This window comes from Xenopus laevis, chromosome 5L (assembly GCF_017654675.1).
Source record: "Xenopus laevis strain J_2021 chromosome 5L, Xenopus_laevis_v10.1, whole genome shotgun sequence".
Classification (NCBI taxonomy): Eukaryota; Metazoa; Chordata; class Amphibia; order Anura; family Pipidae; genus Xenopus; species Xenopus laevis.
The window spans coordinates 98,133,142-98,159,395 of NC_054379.1; the positions used below are offsets into that span (position 1 = coordinate 98,133,142).

Genomic DNA, 26,254 nt, shown 5'->3' on the forward strand with positions numbered 1-26,254 from the left:
GTATTAAAACTTTGCAAAGTGCTATGCAAAAAAGCAGGACAAATAACTACACTTATTTGTACACAATTCATAAATATGGCCCCAAGGTAATAGTAAAAACTTTCTTACAACCCAAGCAAATCCAATCTTTGTACAATTGGGGTTTTGGCCTGGCCTTACTACAAAGCATGTCTCACACTGTGGTATAGCCTTGTTTACTAAATGTAAAATAATACAGTATTGTTCCAGTAAAAAAATTACTGTAGTGTATCTCTTTATTAACCAAATTACATGATTTCCATATCCAAATACCCCTCAGGCATAATGTTAATATGGTAAGGCCATAGTAACTTTTCATTTTAGATCAGATCTTGCCATTATTTATATGAATACAAAACTTATAAGTGAGGGAAATTGATTCTAATTTTTGTGCAAAATTTTAATTTTAAACAAGTGTGATTGTGTTTTGCAATGGCATAACTATTGAGATGACTTTTTGTGAGCATTGCTAGCAGTTATCATTTGTATAAGCTGTTTATGTAAGTTTTTTATTATGCACTTACACTGCTTGTCATCACCGCTCATACTCTCACAAACCACAAAAAGATGGTGCTAAATGCTTCTTGAAATGCTGAGAAATAAAATATCACTCTAAAAATTGAGAAGCATTCAGAGCACATTGCTCTTGGAAAACAAATAACTTTTTATAGCAACATCTATATGACTGCACAAAAAAATCTATATGCCATTCAAATCTTTACCCTACATTAACCATGGTACACAAATTCTAATAAAATGAAAATGTTTTGCCTGTTCGTCATAAACTCCCAAATGTGCAGGCTGCAAAGTAGTATTATAAATCTCAGAATCTATTTATTAGACCTAGATTTTTGCTTTGACAACATACTGATCAGTTCTTTAGAAGGACCTTTTGGTATTTGTTTAAAATGATGTTAAAGGAGAAGGAAAGTCTTTTACCATTTGGGGGTGCCAAATATTAGGCACCCCCAAGTGAATGTATTTACTTACCTGAAACCCCCGGCCGGTACTCCTATCAGCAGAAACTGCGCCGACCTGGGGTTATTCCAGCTAACACCACGGAGTGCTTCTCTTCCGGCTTCTTCGCGCTTCAAAATTCCCAGGGCAGGCGCATGCCCAGTAGAATGAAAAAGCTGACTTTTTAGTTAAAGTAGGTTAAAGAACAGAACAGTGTTGCACTTGACCTGTTTGCCCAGCACACATCTGGGCACCACTACATATGTAAATGATATCAAGTGTGTCTGTAGCAGTTCAAAGATTGCTTTGAAACAGCAAAACAAATAGCTTGTCCCCAGAGATGTTTCATTTGATGCCATTTAAGTCTTTTAATATCTTTAGTCTATTGTGGATGAAAGATATTGTAATACCCTACAAAAACATTTTAGTAATTAGTATGCTCATTTATTTTAAATCCTATGTCTTCTGATGTGCAGTCCATATAAGCAGCCTGTATTAGCCCATAACTTACAGTAAAAGTAAAGAAAAAATTGTAAAATAAAAAAAATATAGCTTCATATTGTTGTATATCATGTATGTTTTTATCTTTTAAATGTATTCATAATACGGTACTGTAGTTTAATGCATATAATTGTTATTTTGTTGCCTACAGGGCTTTTGCACCTTTGGATATCCCCAGCAAAGCGAATGCCACAGAGCTGGATAAAATTAAGCTTTTATTTCAGAATCTCGGGAGCAGCAGTAAGTATTTTTATCTTGTTGTATGAATTGTAGTTATCCTGTGAAATCCAAATCCTAAGGGTAAGAAAGCATTTGTGGGCTTTTTTAATTTTTTTATATTTATTGATCATTTTGGATTGTCCCTTAAGGACATTCTAGATCCATTTTCACAAAGCTTATATTGTCCTTCAGTTGCAACTCACAGAATTAAATCTATTTTGTCTTTTTTTTTTAATGCAATATTTTCTCCAACAGTGTGGTCCAAATGTTTGCTTTTAAATATGCCACCAAGTTAAATATATTGACTTGTACACATGGCTTTATATTTGTTTGAATTGAAGGGATGCTGTCATGGGAAAAAAAAAATTCTAAATGCATCAGTTAATAGTGCTGCTCCAGCATATTTCTGCACTGAAATCCATTTCTCAAAAGAACAAACAGACTTTTTTATATTTAATTTGAAATCTGACATGGTGCTAGACATTGTCAGTTTCCCAGCTGCCCCAAGTCATGTGACTTGTGCTCTGATAAACTTCAGTCACTCTTTACTGCTGTACTGCAAGCAGTCTAACAACAGAACAATGGGAAGCAGCTCCCTAACACAAGATAACAGCTGCCTGGTAGATGTAAGAACAGCACTCAATAGTAAAATCCACTCCCCACTGTGTCATATTCAGTTACTTTGAGTAGGAGAAACAACAGCCTGCCAGAAAGCAGTTCCATCCTAAAGTGCTGGCTCTTTCTGAAAGCACATGACCAGGCAAAATTACCTGAGATGGCTGCCTACACACCAATATTACAACTTTAAAAAAAATACACTTGCTGGTTCAGGAATTACATTTTATATTGTAGAGTGAATTATTGCAGTGTAAACAGTGTAATTTAGAAACAAAAAATACATCATAAAAATCATGACAATCTCTTTAAGTCTAAAAGGTTAGCGTCTAAGAGTCTTGAGTCTAAGGGGATTATTTATTAAAGCTCGACTTTGTGAGGTGTTTTATGCTTCTTATAAACTCACAATTTAAACAAACTTGAATATTTGTTTATTTTATTTATGAAACATTTCTATAGTAAAAAGACTTGATTGAATGCAATCCGGGAAACAACTCGAATACCTTGAATTTAACGAGTTTATAGAAGTAAAAACTCTTGACTTTATCGACAGCTGGAGTATTTTCAGATTTGGACTTTTAGCAGCATAATATATCTAAAAAAATTCACATTTGATAAACTCAAATTTTTCGAATAAACACAACTTTTAATAAATAACCCCCTAAGAGTCATTTTGTTAGGCTATCTTGCACATAATGTCAAATAGTTGACTTGCTGTAAGCAATAAAATCGTTTTTTTTTTAGGCTTCCTACTTGCTTGCAAATGAAGGGTCCTTGTGAGATACTTTTGTCATGCTAATTTAAAAGTCACACTAATGAAATGAGTACTTGGGGGCCTATTTAATACTTATAGAGGTTGAAGGGAAAAAAGCACCAAACCCCCACCCCCCTTTGTCAAAACTTGTGCAACAGTTTTCCCAAACCCTAGCTTATAGTGCTTATGCATGCTTTTTTTGCAGACAAAAGGCACGTACCAGTGAGAATCACATTGTCCCATTCATTTTCAATGAGGCTAGGAACTTGAATGTTTTAATGAACTGGGAAAATAAAGTTGTTAGGGACAATTCTCATTGACTTCTGTTGGACCTACTGCTGACTTTTCACAGGTTTTATATTGATTATTCACGGTTCCAAATAATATTCTTGTATATTTTCATGAAAAAAGCACATGCTTGAATTTTGATAAATCGGCCCTTTTAATCTCGTATACAAATGTATATTCAGATTATCAAAAGTACCTAAAATATTAAAGTATTTGTTTATTTATTTGAGTCGTTTTTCCAGTTGTGCTCTTTGTATTTCAGATGGTTTGGCTGCCTTGTCATTTTCTATTAGTTCATTGACCTTGATAGGAATGCTAGCAGCAATCACCTACACAGTGAGTATTTTTCCCTTATGTGAATCATTTCCTGTTTTGTATTTGTATAAAAGCATTTAATTTTTTAACCAAAATTACTTTTTTTTTTAGGGTGGATTCAATTCTAAAACATAGGCTTGCCATTGCTAAATATGCTTTAGATCTTCCTTTAAATCTCATTCATTTAGATGCCCATAAGAATGTTTTTCAAAATATAATTTCATTTGTTTTTACTATATTGTTTGAGCGTAGCTGTTGCTGTAGCAGTTTTATACCTTACTGTTACATTTCTTTGGAAGCTTATGTGGGGGAATCCATTAGTAGACTGGCCAGCGTGAGAGACCAGTAATTTGTTTGTCATGTATTTTTGGATTGATTGTCTTGTAAGAAGACAATCAACCATATCCACAGTTGCAAGTCATTTCAAACAATATCACAATATGAACCCCTCCAATGTTAAATTTTGGGCTATAGAACAGATCCAATTGGGAATCAGAGGGGGTGATCTGGAACAAGAATTACTCAAACGGGAAACACATTGGATCTTCAAATTAAATTCAGTTTCACCCAATGGGATCAATGAAAATATACTATTTAATGCTTTTCTTTAATAAACATGATTCAGGTATTTAGTTTAACATATCAATTCCTTCTAATAGTAGACACTATTCCAATAAACATGATTCAGGTATTTGGTTTAACATATCAATTCCTTCTAATAGTAGACACTATTCCACTAACATTTTATTTAAATAATCTTGGTAACAAATAATAATAAGTTTTACTAACATCTCTTCCTCAATAAATACCGGTGGTTGTTATAGATACCAGTGAGTTATATATCGATTTAACCAAATACATCTGAAATGTGACCGTCGCTTAGCAACGATATACACATATCTTCCCCAATGTAACTCTCGCGAGATCTCATCGCGAGATCTCATTTCCAAGTATTGCGAGATCTCATCGTGAGATCCCATTTCCAAGTATCGCGAGATCTCATCGTGAGATCCCATTTCCAAGTATCGCGAGACCTCATCGCGAGATCTCATTTTCAAGTATCGCGAGATTTTGTATTCAGGAAGTGATAAAGATACCACACCAAACGAGTCACTTTTAGATTTTGCCTTGACAAAGCCAGCAGGCGAAACACGTGTTGGCACACTGGGAAGCGCTTTTTGTGAAGTCTCCTGGGCGCTTTCCTTATTTTTACTATTGCAAAATAATTTCCTATTGATTTTAAACCTTTGCGACCGCATTGATTCTTCTTTTATAATCTTACCTGTTATCCAATGGCACTGTGGGATTTGTAGTTTTATAGGGAAGATTAGCTCTCCGAATTATAAGATAGCAAGGTAAAATTGAGACTACAGTCCCCAGTGACCTACTTTCTCCTCCGTGTGGGGTCCCAGACTTAGAAAAATACAGGCAGCTAGAACTTGGGACTTCTCCACCTCTAACAATTTTCCTATTCCTCCTTTCTCTTTCAATGCTGGTCTCCTTTGAATAATTTTATGCAAACGTTTTTTAACACCCTATAACTTTAACGGGGGTGTATGGATTAATTATTACTCACCAATTTTCATGCAGTCTTCAAAGATTACCTTAATTGATTTGCAGCAATTTTAATGAATTTAGTAAAGTTTACTTTTTAACAGTTAATCAGTTATTTACAATCTTCTATAATGAATGGATTTTAATGTGTGATATATAATAATGAATTAACTTTAATCTCACCTGGGTCAATTTAATCCTGGTTATTTAAGTTAACTTCTTAATTTCATTTGAAGCACTAGCACTTTATAGCACAATATTAATTAATCCTGTTACATGATTTTTAATTGCTAATGAATTATTAGCACCTAGCACATAGCACTTTATTGGGTAACCCAGCAATGGCTGCCCAATAATTGAAGCAACACTGGGTTAGTAACCGTTAACGAAACTGTTAATAAACTCTGACACTGCTGCACTAATACTTGAATTTTCTTTAATTGGTGGCCAATTGAATAGAGAGGGGTTTTACTTCTTTTCATTTCTATAACGTCTTGTAAGAAGCACTAGTTTCATTGAAATTGAAATTTAAGATAATGGAAGAGAGGGCTAGTGAGTCATTTGATTCACATGTCCCACAAAATTTGAATGCATTAATTTGATCCTTTTTATGTTACTATTAATTTTCAAAGGAAAGCTTAATCCTTAATATTTGTTGATGGTGGTTCATTATCACTTGGATGCCAGAAGTACATCTAAAAGTTGCCTGTGACTTTCTCTTGACTTACCTTTTATGATTTTCCTTGAATACTTTAGTACATGTCCTGGGTGGGTAGATAAACATATGACTCATATTCATTGATATTTAGGGGTCGATTTATCAATGTTCTGATTAGAATTTTAGTAGTTTTGTTGCACAAACACTCACAAATTTGAATTATATTTTCAAAAACTCAACAAAAACTTATTAGACACAAAGAATGTGAAAAACTCAAATTTAAAACTTCACCATCTAAAGGCTTACGAGTTCAGTAGGAGTTGTCCTAGGCAAAAATAATTTAAATTGAGACTTTCGAGTTTGAGTTTATGAACTCATAAATTTGAGTTTTTTAGCTGATAAACTCACAAATTTGATGTATTCAATTTTTTTCCGTGATTGTAGTCAATCAAGTTTTTTCTAGTCAGATTTTTTTTAATGAATAAGCAAACATTCAAGTTTTTTTAAATAGTTAGTTTATTTGAAGTAGAAAAAAACTCACAAATTAGATTTTTGATAAATAAGCCCATTGTCTATTTATTCTTAAATACATGCAGGTTTTAAGGTATCTGATTTGATTTTTACTCAACTGCATTCAGGGCTGAGGCCATGAATGACATCTTAAAGGCTGAATAAAATCAAATCTACTCAATACGCTAATATTACTAGACAATTTCAATGTCAACCTTTGGTGTTCTTCATGCCACTAAAATGCAAAGTGCAGCATCCGATGTTATCCCATTGCTGCATGTTGATTTTTTTTTTAAAACTGAAAGTTTTATTAAGCAGTTTCATATATGCAACATCACATATGTGGGTATATATAGTATGAAAATAGGAGGAATGGGAAGGGGGGAAAAGAAAAAGAAGGGTGAAGGGAAGGGGAGTAAAGTAAAAAGTCTGTAGATATACAGTAGGAGAAAAACACAAGCAGTTTGGCTGCAGGTCCTGCATTCAGAAAAGAGAGTCCATAAGTGAAAGTGTCCATCATACATCCATGGCGAGGGTGACTTAGAAGTTGCATCCTTCAATACGTTGAGTCGTGCCAATGTAGTGAGGGTTCCCCCCTAGTTGGAGTTAGACGTGCAGAGCCAATAATAATTGTGGATCATGTTCGTGGGCCAGCTAGGGTAGCCAAATCGCATCAAAAGCTTCCATGTCTTCCTTAAGCAAATGTGTAAGTTTTTCGTTTGCTGCGATGTACATTATTTTAGCTCGCAAGGTTGCTAAAGAGAGTGTAGGTTTTTTCCATTGGCTAGCAATGATGAGTCTGGCTGCCATTAAGATGTGTTGGCTCAGTTTATGTGCAGCATTGTTAAATTTTTTTGGTTTCTTCCCTAGTAGCAAAGTAGATGGGTCCTTGGGGAATGTGGAATGTAGTACCCTAGAAATGAGGTGGCTGCATGTTGATTTTATGGACCCGCAGGTTGAAGATTTAGCTCAGACCTGTACTACCCATCTTTCCATCCAACATGGACTATGGGATTTTCATATTAGCAAATGTTTGTTTTTGTATTATATTTGTATGATGCATCCAACTGGTTTTGCAAGATCACAGTTTCACTTGTTAAATCTCTGATTCAGGAAGCTTTTATGCATTTTTTAAGAAGGGCCTGTGCATGTGAAAATTCAGCTCAAATAATAGCAGCATTTGCAAGTAAAGCTCTGATAATTATTCACTAGAGGGCAGTGTTAGTCAGTTAATGTAAAAAACATTAATTCATATTTCACAATATAAATACATTTTACTTAAATGTTTTTATACATTTTTGTTAACTGTTTATTGTATTGAAATGTTTTACATTTAAGTAATCAAATATGAAAGTTTATATTTTTGTTTGCATTAAATCCTAATATTTCTAAATTTCTGATTATGGTACTACATAGATATTAGGCTAAATGTATTTTTTATTCATGTTGGTAAAAATAAAATTCATTATTGAAGTGTAGTATATACTTTTTTTTTTAAAACAAGTGTTGACATATCTACTTAGAATAAGGCATCTAATAAAAATACTTTGTTTACTGTTGTTAAAATATACTTTTTTTCATTTTATTTGTTTGCACAATGGAATCTCTAGAGGCTTTGTTACAAAATATACATTTGGCATAACCTTGCAAAATATGCAGTTAATATCTCTCATTGTTGAGGGCACAGAAAGAGCAGATCTGAGCCCGGATTGGCTACCCAAGTGCAGCTCCAAATTGGGCTTACCCAATTATTGGCCCTGGGGTTAACAATAGGATCATATTATGGCCTGTGGAGGCTTGTTGGACGAGTATCATATTGATGTGTCGATTCAGTCCTCCAACACAATTTTCAAACCTGCATGATTGATAGCTGGCTGATTTTCACCCAGACAGTGATCAGGCAGACCCATCATTGGGACCCATACAATAAGCCACTGTTTTGGTCTGGACTGGAGGGACAGAGTCTGCAGCTTTTAGTGTCAAATTTTTCTGATTCAGCCGTCAAGCTTCTTGAAAAGACGATAGATGCTCCTGCAATCAGCTTTTACTGGTATCTGCTATGGGACATCACTTTAATTATACTTTTCATGTAATACATAAGCAAAATAAATTATAGCCACAGCACACATCACAGGAGATGCTTGTGATGCTGAAGGTAAGCAGCAGGTCCCAGAAATCTGTAGCATTGCCAGCATATTTATGTCTAAGAAGCATTGATATTTAGATGCAACTGGATGACTGATGATTAAAGGGCTTAAAATTTGTCCTGCTGCTTCTTAGTCAGGCTGCCAAAAAATCGGTACTGTTTATATTCCCCTATGGCTTGTGCAAGCATAGTCGTACATTTCATCGTATGCAAATTCCTTCACTGGTGTTTAATTTCATTCCACTTTAACTTCATTATACTAACACTCAAATTCAAATCCCTATTTTAAGTGACTAAAGTGTGATTCAGGCTGTCTGGAAGGCACATTATTGGTGCCATCTTGTGTCCCAGACAATCCCCAGATGGGCCAGTACCATTGGATGTAAAATCGATACTACTGGAATTTAGGTTAACATGCAGACATCACACAGTAGATGCTCTTATAACATGCTGATAAATTCTGTCCACTAAATCTTATGTTTTCAAATGCTTACTTCTACTTGGTTTGAAAGAAAGACAATGTTATACAGATGCAGCCACTTTGGTTTGTCTGTTTGACACAGAATAACTAAACACAGATATCCCATTTATCTCATTTAACACAGAAAACTGTGACACAACATCCCATCTAATTAAAGCATTCACCATTGTGAACAATGGTGCTTTGGTATGCTAATGAAAAGGTTAAATGCATTAAATGAGTTAAGATAACTTTAGATAACACAGTTTCTTCAATTAACTCTGAGTCATGACGCATTTAACTCACAAATCCAAGTGGCTTCATCTGTAGGTATAATATGGTTTTGTACAGAATACAAACTAAAACCTACTACATCTCTCTTATTTAGGCATATGGGATGTCTGCATTACCATTAAATTTGATTAAAGGTAAAAGAAATGCACATTATGAACGTTTAGAAAACTCTGAAGACATAGAAGAAGTGGAACAACAAGTGGAAAATATTAAGTCAAAGGCAAGTTGAATGGAAATTTTAAATGAATCCAGTGGGATAACATGGGGATAGCTTAATTACAAAATATAGTAACATACTTGTACAGGTAACACTTGTAATACTTATGTAAGTGAAATTAAAGTCTACTATAAATATCTTGCATTCTAGGTTAATAATAAAAGCTCTGCATCTTTCCATTTTCAACGCTGACATTATTATATTAGTAATATCTATGTGCACTAAACACTAGCATCTGTTTGTCTTATGTATTGTCAAATCATTTGACAATATATAAAAGGAAAAGGACAGCTTGTGTGCATATGATACTTGTATGCATCTTTATGCTCCTGCAAAATCGTAAACTGTGGATCTTGCATCACATGGCATGACATGGGGGGGTCACTAACCCCGGCAGCCAAAAAAAACTATGTGTGGAAGTATAATGTTATTGTTATTTTTTATTGCTTCTCTTTTTATTCATATTCCAGTCTCTCATTAACACCACTTCCTGGTTGCTAGGGTAAATAACACTCTAGCCTCTCAGCCATCCTCACTGAATCAACATAAAAGATCATTTAGCAGTGTTGGGTTAATGAAGGTTCCCAGGGCTGGGCCGGCTTTGGGGGGCTTTTAGTGGAAACTATTTGGCGTGCAGCAGCTCCTAGATATGAACACGTTCCTATGAATGTGTTGGTATCACTTTAATTGAAGAGCTGCTGAACAAAAAGCTAAATAACCTTTGCAAAGGTTGAAGGTGAACTACCCCTTTAATCTATGACTTTTTTCCCCCATCCTGCCTGACTACAATTCCTCTTCTGTGCAGATGATTACTCTGCTTTACAGTAGGATGCTGTTGACTTCTCAGGCCTGTTTTCATGAATCATCCACTTTTTGATTAGGAGCTTTTTACATTCTGTAACTTAAAGGGATCCTGTCATCGGAAAACATGTTTTTTTCAAAACGCATCAGTTAATAGTGCTACTCCAGCAGAATTTTGCACTGAAATCCATTTCTCAAAAGAGCAAACAGATTTTTTTATATTCAATTTTGAAATCTGACATGGGGCTAGACATTTTGTCAATTTCCTAGCTGCCCCAGGTCATGTGACTTGGCAGGCTGCTGTTTTTCCTTCTCAATGTAACTGAATGTGTCTCAGTGGGATATGGGTTTTTACTAATGAATGCCGTTCTTAGATCTACCAGGCAGCTGTTATCTTGTGTTAGGGAGCTGTTATCTGGTTACCTTCCCATTGTTCTTTAGTTTGGCTGCTGGGGGGGGGGGGGGAGGGAGGGGGGTTATATCACTCCAACTTGCACGACAGCAGTAAAGAGTGATTGAAGTTTATCAGAGCACAAGTCACATGACTTGGGGCAGCTGGGAAATTGACAAAATGTCTAGTCCCATGTCAGATTTCAAAATTTAATATAAAAAAATCTGTTTGCTCTTTTGAGAAATGGATTTCAGTGTAGAATTCTGCTGGAGCAGCACTATTAACTGATTCATTTTGAAAAAAATTTTTTCCCCCATGACAGTATCCCTTTAACAAAAGTTGCCTACCAAGAATAATATTGCAGTGATTTTCCAATCGTACTAATTTTACATGGGCTTTTACAGGAAACATAAAGCAAAAAATGTATGTTGATATATTCTAACCTATATGAAGTTGTTTAAACTGACTTTTTATGGTGAGGTATTTGCCTGCTGGGGCTGGCCGTTACCCAGTGCCAAGCAGCCCTAGGTTAAAGGGCTATATTTATTAAAACCTCTAACAATAAATTTTGTTTCAAAAAATATATCGGACATTTTCGTAAGCAGCTTCAGGAGCCAAGTGAAATTGACGCGCCTTCTTTACTCAAGTGTGGAGCATGCCCATTGCCTAGATTTTTGGTCATTATTTCTTTCTGGTTATGACCCACGGTGTCTTCATATATGATTTCATGGACACTGTTTATATGTCCTGTTAGTGGGTCGTATTTCCAAGCCAATTTAGGATTCTATACTGTTACAGGGCTTCATATTATCATAAATCTAAATCTCATTGAACTGAAATGTTATTGATTACTCAAACCAGATAGCAGCTTTGGAAAATCCATCACATACCATATCCTTAAAAAAATGGCCTAATCAGACAAACAACCAGTCAGTAAATACACTCCATTGTTGTCATTAGTTAAGCCACTCAGAACCAACCATAATTCAATTTGTAGCATGCAGATAAGATTCAAAACATACGGCTCTCCTTACTGGTAACTAATAAGAAAGCTGCAAAGCAGGAAGTTGGATTCTAGCTTTTATGTTAGACATCTGGTCATTCCAGCCTTTATAGATTACATTTTTGGCAAACTAACTAACTATATTGAAAAATTTTTATTTTGCACACCCTATCTATTTACCTGATTTCATTTTTACACTGAACAGTTCCTTTAAAAATAGACTGCATTTTATACCATTATGATGTGTGGAAAATTCCGTAAAACTTGCCCCACACTAAAAAGTGTTAATTAAATGACCCTTAACTATTACCTAATCTGTGCAACTTTGTTATTAGTCACCTCAGGAATAAGTAATAGAAGTAGTTTCTTTAAATCATCACCAACTTTTATAATATGCCAATATTTCTACAAGGTACTGTACTATCATAATTTTTGCCATTGTTTATTAAAGCTAGTAATATATCTAACCTTACCTTTCGAGTCTTGCTCTTTACTGACACTAATGTCCTTACTACTTTTGTTAATTGTGTCTTTTAACGTCATGCTTCCAAATGTAGCTTCATCTTTTACAGACTGATAGACTGTCCCCATTCTATTTTATTATCTTCCTTCCTGCTGCATTCCACACACTGCTGCTCATATACCCTATGTAACTTTTTGAAAAATCCAGTGTCTCCGGTTACTACTTCACACTTTAATTCATGACCTGTTCTGCTGTGAGTCTTTTCATCTCTTTGTCGTTACAGAGACCTGGTCCTCTCAGAATAAGAGTGCTGTTGAGGCAGGCCTCTTGTTCTCTCATACTCCCTGCTTTTCTGGCTGTGAGGGAGGAGTAGGCATTCTCCTCTCCCCACACAGTTCAGCTGTTTTGCCTCTCTCTGTTCATGTGGCAGACCTCCTTCTACCAAACACTTGGCTACATTCCTATCTAACCTGACCTTGCTATGTTTTTTTCTGTGTTCTTAAAGTCCCACAATAATCTTGGGTGATTTCAGTTGTCAAGTTAATGACCCCTCCTCGTCCTGGCCATCCATAAGCATGGTCACTTAGTTGATCTGATCTTCACAAGAAACCCTTTAACATTGATCCATTTTTTGGCTCATCATATTACAGTATCTCTTATGTTGCATGCTTCCACCTCTGCTACATTATTTATTACTATGCTTATTACCTATTTTATTATGCTTGTCCTCCCTGGGTATACTTTTCTACTGTAAAATTATACAGCGCTGCATATTCATGTATTGCTTTATAAATAAAACTATACATACATACATATATACAGACATTAAGCACTAGCCCTCTGTAGTAGTATCAGTTGACTTAAGTAATTTTTCATTCATGAATTATATATGCTGTACATACCATGCTGTCTTGTTAAAGAGGGCGAAAACCCCAAACCCGTGTACTGCAGTTTAGTGTCAATTAAATGTATTTTTATTTTTTGTCCAAACTCGCATATTGTAATAGTAGCACTGATGTTATAAGCACTGTTTGTTCATAACAGTGTGTCAGGGACAGTGGCTCTCCAGCTGCTCCCTGCAAAATGGCTTTGTGGAATAAGAAATGAGAAAAAGTAACATGGCATGCATTCTTTCTTTTATGCTTTTGTCTATTATTCCCAAACCTAAATAAATATGACTTCTAGTTACACTATTCACTAGGAATGAGTTCATGTCAGAATGTAAGTTGTAATAAATGTTTGTTATCCATCACTCTTTATATTTTACTTACCATTCAATCTACCATCTTAATTGTTTATAATTCCAAATTCCACAATTAAGACAATGAAGATAGTTGCAAATGTATTTACCACTTGTACAGTGCTGTGGAAATGTTGGCACGTTATAAATGCATATTAAAGGGGAACCGCGGCTTCCAAACCAAAAAGAAGTCCACGGAAACCCATAATATACCCATCACCGTTATTGGTTTCTTAAAAAAGTATGAATAAATGCCATTCTATGCTGAAATCCAGCTGTTTAACAGTTCTTTCATTCTGCACAATTCGAAATCCTGGCAGGGAAGTTGGGACTAAAACACAGTTTACAGATATCGTGCAGGAACTACATAACCACAAATCACGTGTGCATGGAATTGTGGGGTTAGGACGACAGCTGGCTGCTGATACAAAGTAACAATAGTCAGAGCTCAGTACAGTAGTCGGAAAGATTAGCAGAAGAGCAGGGGGCTAGGTTTAGTGAACTGTCAGAAACCATTAAAAATCATGAAAAGTCTGCATATTTTTTAATTGATGTATATTGCTTTAAGGGACATTCATAAATAAACTCTACCTTCAACATCAACTTCTTGCTTCCTAAATCTATATAAATTGAGCACCTAAGAACAATATTCATTGGATAAGCCAAAAATATGTTTCATAGGAGCAATATATAATAAACAGAAGAGACAATATTTCTTATTTCTGATGTTACCATATCAGAATGTTGTCTTGAACACAATTTACACATTTACCTTTATTCATAATATTCTAATGTCACAGCTTGCTTTTCTGTCCCTGTGTGTGACTATTACGTAATTCATAGAATGATCCATTACTGTTATTCTTGTCTTCAAAACAACAAATGTTTCTTTACTAGAAACCAACAGTTATATTTACACTTATAACGGCATCTTTTTATAGAACTTCTTCCCTTTTAATACTAGAACTAGCCCTATATGGATGGTCCAAATTCCCTATCTTGTCTCTCTTGTAATATTCACCTCCTTGGCATGACATTTTTAATGACATTATCCATTAGGTATTTGTATGAGTTGACTGAGATTTTTTTTTACCTTTAAAAATTGCCAATTTTTAACATAAAAACGTACTTATAATGCCATCTCTCTCTTGTTAAAAGAAATTAATCCAATCTGATAAAAATAAAGAATTTTATGGAACCCTTATAGTGACTAAGTACCCTAAAAACCCTTGATTCCCAGCCTGTCCTACAGTTAGACAGCCATAAAGCCATGCATTTATTATATTGGTGGTGTCCTTGAATTCATTTTCTTAATATGCAATCAAAATATTCTTTATCACTGGTTTAAGGATCAAAAGTAAATAAAATATTTTCACTGTGGTTCTTAAATGACTATTGTCTTGACCACCTTAGCATGCCAGCTCTCTCACAAAATGCATAATAAATATATAGGTTTGATTTAATGTATTATGTAAAAGACTATAGTAAATTTGTTTTCTGCTCAGATGGTGGCACTATTGGAGAAACTCCAGTTGGCATAATATTCTGTAAAAGCTTTGTACTATTATGTTGGCTTTTGTGTTCATACCTTTGCTTCATTATAGTGTAAGGATGGGAGACCATTATCTAGCAAGGACAGACAAGCCTTATACAAACTACAAGAAAAGCTGAGGACATTGAAAAGGAAAGACAGGCATCTTGAACATCATGAAAATAATTGCTGGACAAAATGTTGCCTTGTCATGAGACCATTTAAGGTAAGTAACTCATTTATATGTATTGATGTGACTTAATGCACATGTTCGAATGTCCTCACGGGGAAACTTCGGGCGTCTTGATTAGCGCCATCGTTTTTTTCATTTTAGCCGGCGCAGGTTCAGCGAAGGCCTTTGGGGAGATTGGTCGCCGCAAAAACTAGGCGATTAGTCACCAGGCGACCAAATCTCCCCAAAACGCCCTGTGTGGCCTGACCCTTAGTGGTTCCAAAGGGGTATAGATGGAGAAGCAACAACAATGTATGTCGAAAAAAATATTATCTCTGATTTAAAATTTTTCTATGCAAAAGCCTTAAAGGAAAACTTTACCCCCAAAATGAATACTTAAGCAACAGATTTATATCAAATTAAGTGGCATATGAAAGAATCTTACCAAACTGGAATATATATTTAAGTAAAAACTTTTACATTTTACATCTCTTGTCTTAAACCACTAGTTTGTGATGGTCTGTGTGCTGCCTCAGAGATCACCTGACCAGAAATACTGCAGCTCTAACTGTAACAGGCAGAAGTGTGGAAGCAAAAGACAGAACTCTGTCTGTTAATTGGCTCATGTGACCTAACATGTATGGTTTGTGTGCACAGTGAATCGTACCATCCCAGAGGGTGGCCCTTATTTTTTTCTATTTATGATTACCCAATGGCACATATAATTAAAAAAGTATATTATTATGAAAATGGTTTATTTACATGAAGCTGGGTTTTATATATGAGCTGTTTTATACAATATATTTTTATAGAGACCTACATTGTTTGGGGGGTATAGTTTTCCTTTAAGCAACAACTCAAACTGTAACAGGAAGAAGTGTGGAAGCAAAATACAGAACTCTGTCTTTTAATTGGCTTATGTGACCTAACATGTATGGTTTATTTGTGTGCACCTTGATCACAGACTGCAGTCCTTATTTTTTATTTAGGATTACCCGATGGCACATACTACTAAAAAAGTATATTATTATGAAAATGGTTTATTTACATGAAGCTGGGTTTTACACATGAGCTGTTTTATGCAATATCTTTTTATAGAGACCTACATTGTTTGGGAGGGTATAGTTTTTCTTTGTGTTTTAGGCATAACTGCCCTCAATCATTGGCATGATACAATTAAGTGTATAGTGTGCTTATAAAGAGCCAGCCAGTAAGTTCAAAGCAGTTGATGGACATTAGGAATTTTTTCGTGCCATGGTGCTTGCAATGAAAGCATTGCTTTCTTTATATGCACATTCTCCTGGTGTGCACAGTCATAATATAATAGAGCATATCATTAAAATAGCATTTTTTTTTAAATAATCATGAAGCTTCTCATACATCAAGAGATCCCATATAAACTGTAACACAGCTGGATTTTACTATGCTTCACACGTAATTTCCCCATATATTGTGCCCATGTGTTCACTTTTACCTAAAGGCATATAGTTTTACTGAAACAATTACAAGTCCTCTCCTTGGCATGATTGCCTTACTGTGATTTTAAAAATTACAGCAACTTAAGAACTCCAGAACGTCAGTATATTCATTAATCCTCATTATGTCCCAGCTGTTAAAATTTTCATTAATTGCGAAAGATGATTTTTTTTAAAGCATTCATCGAAATTGTAAAACAAGAATTGTAGTAATAGTTGGTATTTCACATCAACTTGGATATCCCAAATTCTGTGTAATAATTAATGGCATAGCTTCAGTGGTACAGCTGTTCTCTCATTGTACACAAGCTTTAAATATAGTCCTTGACATTTTTTATCTTTATTAAATAACTATTTTTCATGAAACTTATCCAGATGCTGCTATAAAAACATGCAAGAACACAGTACTTTTTCAAATAAAATTCATAAATAAAATATGCAGAAGTTTATTCTTTTTCAGTGCTGTAGGGAATTTCTGTTTTCTAAAGGGTCTACATGTCTTTTATACACTAAGGGGCACATTTACTAAGGGTCGAATATCGAGCGTTAATAACCCTCAAATTCGACCCTCAAAGTAAAATCCTTCGACTTCAAATATCGATGTCAAAGGATTTACTGCAAATCCAACGATCGAAGGAAAAATCGTATTCAAAGGATTTTAATCCATCGATCGAAGGATTTTCCTTCAATCAAAAAAACCTTAGAAAAGTAACGGGGAAGGTCCCCATAGGCTAACATTGTACCTCGGTAGGTTTAAAGTACCGAAGTATGTATTCGAAGTTTTTTTTAAAGATACAGTACTTCGACTGTCGAATAGTCGAACGATTTTTAGTTCGAATCAAAGTCGTAGTCGAAGGTCGTAGTAGCCTATTCGATGGTCGAAGTACCCAAAAAAATACTTCGAAATTCAAAGTTTTTTTACTTGGAATCCTTCACTCTATCTTAGTAAATGTGCCCCTTATTCTCACATACAAATAAATTGGTTATTAGAAAAAAGACTTCACTACGATTCATTTTATTTGCAAATGCAGGGCTTATGTTGTACTGTCGCAGAGGCATCACATATTTATAATGACTAAAACTTGAGACTCTAGAAGCGCATGCAACATTATTTGATACTCTAATGAATCAATAATAACAACACATCACCTCACTGAAAAACATAATTGATTAAATCTACACAGGCTACACAATTAAATAGTGCGAGGTGGGATGGGGAATGTGAGGAGTGCGTTTTAAAAATGAACAGCCAGGCGTAAATACGCCACTGAAACCACATGCGACCGTCAACATGCATTTTTCATGCGTTTTTCAGCACGTAGGATTCTTTTCCCAACATGCACTTCTCATTGTTCTCATTGATAATTTGGACTCCATATTTAAAATAGGCTGCGTATTTACGCAAAGTGTGGTTTCAAACGTGAAGATCCCATAGAGTCTATTGATTTGGTAGTTTCTTGACGTATTGCCGTTTCTGCTAAAAAAATGCCAATACTGGCGTCCTGTGGCGGATTTCAGCTTGCAAGCGCCCTGTGTGAATTGCCATAGTGTGTTTTCCATTAGTTTCCGTGGCAGTGCAGTTTATGCGTATTTACGCCTGGCTGTTCTTTTTTAAAAACGCAGCGTAAAAACGCCACTTCTGGCCTTGCCCTTAGGAAGTGCTGAATGGAAAGTGAAAGTAATTGACTGCCCCGCCTCTGTGCCTCAGGCAGGCAATATATGATTAACAGCTCCGATTTTAGATACATTTATAACATGTATGGGTACAAACATGCACATTTTCCATCTTGAAAAGTAAGTACACCTCTATATTTATCACTAGCTCAAACATCTAAATTTGGAATCAGACGCAAATGATTAAAACATTGATTGAGGTGATCTTTTTTACACTTCATTTAGCTTGCTTTTTGTTGTTGTGTGTGGTATCACTATGGCTAGATTGAATGAGTTCCCTGGGGCCTTTAAAAAGAAGGTGATATATACCTATAAGTCTGGGAAGAGATTTAAATGATTGCCAAAAAATTGGACATCAATCATTCCACTCTCCAAAAAATCATCTGCAAGTGGAAAATATTTTAAACAGCTGACAATTTGCCCAGACCAAGTGATACAAGCATGTTCAGCCCAAGAGCTAAAAGCAAGCCTTTAAGAATCCCAGATTCTCATCACAGGACCTAGAGGTAGATTTTGTGCTTGAGTCTGCCATTACAATGAGTCTGCACACGTTAGATCTGCATAGAATGTGTGCCAGGAGGAAATCTTTGCTATTTTAAAAGAACATCAGGACAAGACTATAGTTTTCCCATGAATACCCAGAGAAAATTTTAGAAAGATCTAAATATTCTCTAGATGTAGTGAGGAAGATTTCAGAAATGGATATCTGTGTAAGAAACCCTTTATTTCATAGCTGAAAACATTTTGTATTTATGTCAGAGGCTGGAAGCCATTTATAAGAAAGAAATACTTAAAGGGATTCTGTTTTTTTCTGGTATAGTTTATATAACTAGATTACACTGTGTACATTGCATATAATTAATCCTATCTATTCTCAATAGATGTGTTTTTTTTAATTGTAATATTGTTGTGTAGACAGCCATCTCAGGTCATTTTGCCTGGTTATGTGCCTTTAGAAAGAGCCAGCATTTCACAATGGAACTGCTTTCAGACAGGCTATTGTTTCTCCTACTCTGTAACGGAAGGAGTCCCAGTAGGACTTTTTTTTTTGCTATTGAGTGCTATTCTCATATCTACTATAAAGGCTGTTGTGGGGGGGGGATTTTGCTTCCATCATGTGTCCAATCTTCAAATATAAAAGGAAGATATTAATAAATCCAGAGACTCATACAATGCTTTGTAGTTCCCTTATCATGAGTAAGTCATCTTGGGCTTGGGCTGGGTATATTATAACAACTGCCAATACTTGTATTGGATCTGCAGTACAAGTGTAAAAATACAGTTGTTATTGTGCCTCAAATTTGTGTGTATCATTGCACATTAATTAAACATTTTCAAAGCTTTTGATGTTATTTATAAGTGTAATTGCAGCTGATACATTGGTCAGAACCACAAGACAGACGCTTATTATAGCAGTGACATTTACAAATGACTTTAAAGCAACTGATTTTTGTAAATTGGAAAGTTGGAAAGTTTGGTGGACATTTCTTCTTATTAAATAAACACGGATACATCATACAGTAACTTATTCTATTCTAAAATGTACATTTGTTTATTTAACTTTGCACAGGAGTCAACAGTTTGTTAAGCTCCCCATAGACGCAACGATTCTTCTTGCCGAACGACCAATTTTAGAAAAGTCCGTACAATCCTTCGAAATTATCGTGCGGTTAGTGGGATTCGAACAATCGTACATCTTACGATTTTTCGCCCGACATCTGTCAGGAAATTGATCGCCTGGCAAATTGGTCTTTTTAGTTGATGGACAATTCGTACGATTGTATGATCATTCAGAGAAAATCGTGGTCTCACGATGAGGATCGGATCTTTTAAAAATCTCAACATCTATGGCCAGCTTTAGTATGTTAAGGATGCTACTGTTGCAAATGCTTATGTTAATGTTTCATTTTTCTTTACTTTCCTTAGCACTTTTTTTTTTTAACCACAATTTTTTTTTCAGATTGTTTGGGGAATCCTTTTCATCCTGGTGGCCCTTTTATTCATAGTTTCACTTTTCCTCTCCAAGTAAGTTTGCTTATCATAAAATTTACCAATTCCCTATCTATCATCTATCTAAATTGCAGATTTTTTTTATATTCATTCAGGAAATGCTGTGAAAATGTGATACAGTTTTTACTGGTACCGAAAACAAGTTATCACTGAACCTTTATTATAGGCTAATAATATTTCTATTGAAACATTGATATGATTAAAAGTAACACCTTTCAAACCTAATATTAAATGTGTGGTTCACCTTTACTATATGTTATAAAATGGCCAAATTCTAAGCAACTTTTTAAATGGTATTTATTTTTATATTTTTTTAATTATTTGCCCTTTTCTTCTGACTTGACTTTCAAAAGCGGGTCACTGACATAATTTTAAACAAATGCTCTGTAAGGTTACAATTGTATTCTTATTGCTACTTTAATACTCATCTTTCTATTTTGGCCCTCTCCTATTCATATTGCAGTCTCTTATTCAAATCAGTGCATGGTTACTATAGTAATTTGGAACTTAATATGCAAAAAGGGGGGTTATGGGAGCACTCAAAGGCTAAGTTAAAGTATATTTAAGTATAATGGAAGTGCTACTATTTAATGCACATTCCCTGGTCCCCTGTCTCATAAACAATTCAGTATAAATGCAAGTAAATGTGTTTGCAAAACAGGGGTTTTTAGTTACAAAGTTATGATCATAAAGATGATAAACCACCATACCACATCAAGGTAATCCCCATACGGTGGTCCCTAACTTGTTTACTTCTGGTCATAGTATAAAAAGTCTTTTACTTCTCTGCATAGTAGCTTTACTTGTTATTAGTGTCTCGTTGAACCTTGGTTTCAGTCTGGGGGCTAGATCCTCCCCCGCCAGTATGCGGCTTTTAAGAGGGAGAGATTGCCCAAACCAACGCCCATTTTTAAAAACCTTGACATGGTATGGTGGCTTATCAACTTTATGATCAAATTAATTAATAAATAAATCAATCCTAGAGAAAAGACAGAAGATGTGTTATTGTAAAGAGGAAGTTATATGATAATAACATATATCTACCGTATACAATCCAACACATAGTTTTACAAGAAATATTAAACATACTAAAGGAATGTTTATTCCAGGTCGTGCTCTCTCTCAATACTTAATTTTGGTACTCTTATATTACATAGTCAAGTTAAATAAAATTAAAAAACTTAATTCAGAATTACTGTCAGGTATTTGGAGATGTAACCATGAGCCTACATGGTTCATGTTAACACATTAACTATGCTACAATTGACTTTTTGTCAAAATATGCAAAAAATTAAAGTAGATGGGAGCTTCCTTTCTGATCAATATTTATCGTAATTATTCCACTAGTACTTAAACAGTGTCATAATTAGACATTAATCCAATATTATATCTGACAAAATACAAACAGAATGCAAGAAAAACAACAATTATAATAAAATAATAAATATGAATTATTCAGATACCTCACTACAAAAGTGAGACATTATCTAATTTTCTTTGACGCAGTCTATAAGAAAGTACCTTGAAATCCAGCAGATTTTTTTCCCTCAAAAGCTAATGAACAAACTAATAATACAAATAATATAGTTGAGAGAACTTTTGAACAACTATACAAATAAATCTTACATGAGTTGTAAATACAACACGAAAAAAAACATTTGGGAACCCAAAACATGCAGCAATATATAGAGTAAAATAGAGCATTCAGAGGAAAAATGGTAGTACTTAAAAAACATACACAAAATGATTCTCCTCAAAACTCACACCTGAAAATCTATTTGAATGTTAGTACATAGACTTGTGTATGCTTTATATGTCACTTGTCACACACATAATTACTGAGATTTAAAAGCAGAAACTTTTTGGTTTTATTAGACAATAAAGGCTAGGCCAAACTCTTTTCAAAATAGAATTCAGAAGGAGATGATGAGTTATAGTCCAATGGTATAGGCTATATATCAAGACAGATTTATTTTTTATGCATGTGTTTTTGACTGGAGTTAAAAAGGGTTTTTAGGTAAGTTAAAACTTGTAGATAATAACTAAACTTGGATGTAGCAAGCAATGCCAGTCAGCCGCTTCAAGGTCAAACAAGGTCTTGAACTATTAAAAAGGGCATGCATTTGCGGGAGGAGGGGTTTTTTCTTCCATTATACAGAGCACCTGTATGGCCCCATCTAGAATATGCTGTGCAGTTTTGGTCTCCACCACTGAAACAGAACATTATTGAATGTACCCATTCCGATTAGAAGAAAGGATTGTCTGTCTAAATATTTGGAAGGGATTTTTTTTTCAGTGAGAGCTATGAAGATGTGGAATTCTCTCCCTGAATCAGTCATACTGGTTGATACAATGGATAGTTTTAAGAAGGGATTGGATGGCTTTTTTTTACAGGGTTATGAAAGATTCAGTAGCTGATAGTACAAGTTGATCCAGGGGCTGGTCCGATTCCCATCGTGGAGTCAGGAAGGATTTTTTTCTCTGAGGCAAATTGGAGAGGCTTCAAATGGGGTTTTTCTTGCCTTCCTCTGGATCTACTAGCAGTTAGACAGGTTATATATAGACTTTAAAAATTTTCAACCTAACTTACTATGTTACTATGATATTTTCAGTTTAAATAACTTTGAATTTTTTTCTGTCTTAACTGATAAGTGTAACATCATTCCATTGTTTCTTATTTTTACAGTTTGGATAAAGCTCTTCACTCTGCTGGAATTAATACTGGTTTTATAATTTTTGGCACCAACCTAACAAATCCTTTGAATATTCTTTTGCCTGTTCTACAGACAGTAAGTAGCAGTGATGCAAAACACTGCATAACTTGTCAGAGCTATATAAATAAATGATGATGATATACTGGGAGAACTGGATATTTTGTATTTCTGTATGCATTACTTTGAAAACTATAGAAGAATTATTATAAACAAAGTGCAAGAACAAAAGCCACCAACCCATGCATTTTTTTTTATAATTTTTTTTTATCTCCGTTTTACTTTAAATTTTATTTTTATTCTTTCCAAACATGCACTTGAATGCAAACTTAGACTTGTTTGCCTTTTAACAGTAATCAAACTGTGGAATCCAGAAGGATTCCTATCAGTATGATCAAAATCTACCTTACTGTCAGTACGGTAAATTATTAGTGCATTGACAAATTTATTAAACCAGATACATATGCCTGTTCCTGACTTGAAAACTGCAATCCAACTAGTCTCTGGAACATCACTGTACCAAGAGTATCAGTAACCTTGTACTGTATATTCTCACTTGGTAAAAAGCTTTCCAACCCTATCTGTCAGCACAACTACTTTAGGGAGAGATATATCCACTAGTGAATTAATACATTGGACAGTTTGTTTGATGCCCTTGTATTTTCATATATAGTGATCATATGATCTTTATTAGCTTAATTGCTTTTATCTGAGTTAATTATTTCATTAATGTCACATTTGCTGGTGACACAAAAATAATGTGTATTCTAAATGCAGCCATCTCTCATTACCATTTCCCTGAATCTATACCCATATTTAATGCAGGCTAGTACCTTGCTGGCCTTTGCTACTTCTGCTGTTGCATTGCTTTTTACAGATCACACCAACAGTGTTCCAACATCTAACCTTCACAAAGAAGTAGAGGGTATTTTTGTTTAGCAGCAAAGAAAAGACTAACATTATATTAATACATTTGGTTTTTGAATGAGATGTTGGACAAGGAGGTGTACGCATGTGGCCATGTAGTTTCATTTTAAATGTGTGCAGACATTTAAAGGGTTTTTTTATGGTGTAATTTTTTATCATTAAATATAACTGTTTACATTGCAAGGAATTCATTCTACTATTTTAAATGTTATTCTTGAACCAATAAGTGTATTTAGTTGTAATATTGGTGTGTAGACAGACATCTCGGGTCATTGTGCCTGATCCAGCACTTCACAATGAAACTGCTTTCTGATAAGCAACTGTTTCTCTTACTCAGTGTAACTGGAGAAGTCGTAATCAGGCTTGGGTGTTTTACTATTGAGTAACGTTTCCATATCTACCACTAGCTGGGGCGTGGGAGCATTTTTAGCAATGCACATGTCAGGGAGATCTTGTTATGTTGTTACTGTCCCATTGTTCTGTTGCAATTAACAACATGTCTAGCCCCATGTCAGATTCCAAAATGACATATAAATAAAATTAAGCTCTTTTGAAAAACAGATTTCAGTGTAGGATTCTGCTGAAGGAGCTCTATTAATGGATGCACCCTACACCAGGAGCAATAAATCACTGGGAGCTTAGACAAGAATGGAAGCAAACTGTATTTATAGTGGCTATCGCCAATTTAGATATCATTGATCTAAGGGTTGGGTTCAGTGCATATCCTGCACCTTGAATAGCTGTATTAGTGGTCATGCTTTTTTCACTCAATATTGCTGCTTTAACGTTTTCTGGTTCAAAAAGCACTGGTATCTGGTTTAATAAATTAATGCTTTATTTTGCATGTGAAAAGTCAGAATATATATATTTTTTATTATGTTTCCACTTTATGCTTAACATGTTCTTTTGCACTTATGGCTATACGTATAATTATAATAATAATTCACCTTATAATTCTAAATTATTCTTGCAGTCTGTAGCATTGTCTTAAAGATGCAAAAGTGACTCTCATTTATGATTGCCTTTCAGGTATTCCCTCTTGACTATATCTTTATTACAACCATCACAATGTATTTTATTTTCACATCAATGGCAGGAATACGAAACATGGGCATATGGTTCTTTTGGATAAGGGTAACATTTTTATTCTCTTTATATTTACTTTTTAAAATTTCTCCAACCAGAAATCAAGCTTTTGCATTCTTATATACATTTCCTTTAAACTTGTATTTTAAAAAGGGTTATGAAGCTGTAATGCATTTGCACATGTTTGTTTACCATCAGGCCTGTATTATTATACAGGTTTGGGACCTTGATACTCGTTATACAGAAAGCTCCATATTACAGAAAGGCCATCTCTGATAGACTCCATTTTATCCAAATCAATTTTTTTTTAAATGATTTCCTTTTTTTCTGTAATAATTAAACAGTACCTTGTACTTGATCTAAGATATAAGTAATCCTTATTGGAGGTAAAACCAGCTTATGATTTAATGTATGTATCCAAATTGTGGAAAGAAAACCCTAAGTCCCAAGCATTCTGGATGTCGGCCTTAGCTGAGGAGCATAAAATTATTTCTTACTGTCCTGCAGGATCCACCATTAATACAGATTGCTCCCATACTGCTACATGTCAAAAAGCAAGGGAGCCATATGTAGATTTTAATTGAGGTGGATAATTTAAAGCGGACCAGTCACCCACATACAAAAATAGCTGAATAAAGTCTTTTGCAAATTAAACATGAAACCCAAATACTTTTTTTCATTAAAACATCCATACCTGTTATAAATTGTTTAAAAATCTATGCTGTCAATCATATATTGTTCATAAATTGATTGCCCCACCTCTATGCCTGAGGCTTAGAGGCGGGGCAATCAGTTACTTTCACTTTCCATTCAGCACTTCCTAGATGTCACTGCTCTCCTTACATTCCCTCCTCTCATTCCCCCTCCCTCCTCACACTCTATTATTGTGTAGGGCACTGTGCATGGGCATTAGGTCCCTAATTCTGATGCATACACAAGATTTTGTAGTGTTTCACACATTGCCTTAATAAGTGTCTACAAAATGGTGCCTGCCTGCTTGCTGTGATTGTGTAATTCCAAGACTGAAGGAAACAATATTTAAATAATATATATAGTGGAAATAAAGTTTATTTTGCTCAACTAACATAATAGAAAAGGATTTGGAAATATTTCTTATGGTGACAGGTTCCCTTTAATGATCAGCCAAGCTCAACCAATCCCAATGCTACTGCCTTGTTTACCATCTTATAACCGGATTATAGGAGCACGCTCTATAAAAGGTTAAAGGAGAAGGAATGGCTTGCAGCACTTGGGGGTGCCAAAT

The 26,254-nt window shown here is 34.8% G+C and overlaps 1 protein-coding gene across 1 annotated transcript in view; it reads left to right on the forward strand.

The window, feature by feature from the left end:
- Positions 1-26,254, forward strand: part of lmbrd1.L (LMBR1 domain containing 1 L homeolog) — a 75,312-nt gene that overhangs the window by 32,524 nt on the left and 16,534 nt on the right. Inside the window, 7 exon segments of the mRNA NM_001088967.2 lie at positions 1,628-1,716; positions 3,615-3,688; positions 9,384-9,509; positions 15,009-15,161; positions 20,217-20,281; positions 22,953-23,055; positions 24,934-25,038. Of these exon segments, the coding sequence (NP_001082436.1) occupies positions 1,628-1,716; positions 3,615-3,688; positions 9,384-9,509; positions 15,009-15,161; positions 20,217-20,281; positions 22,953-23,055; positions 24,934-25,038 (715 nt within the window).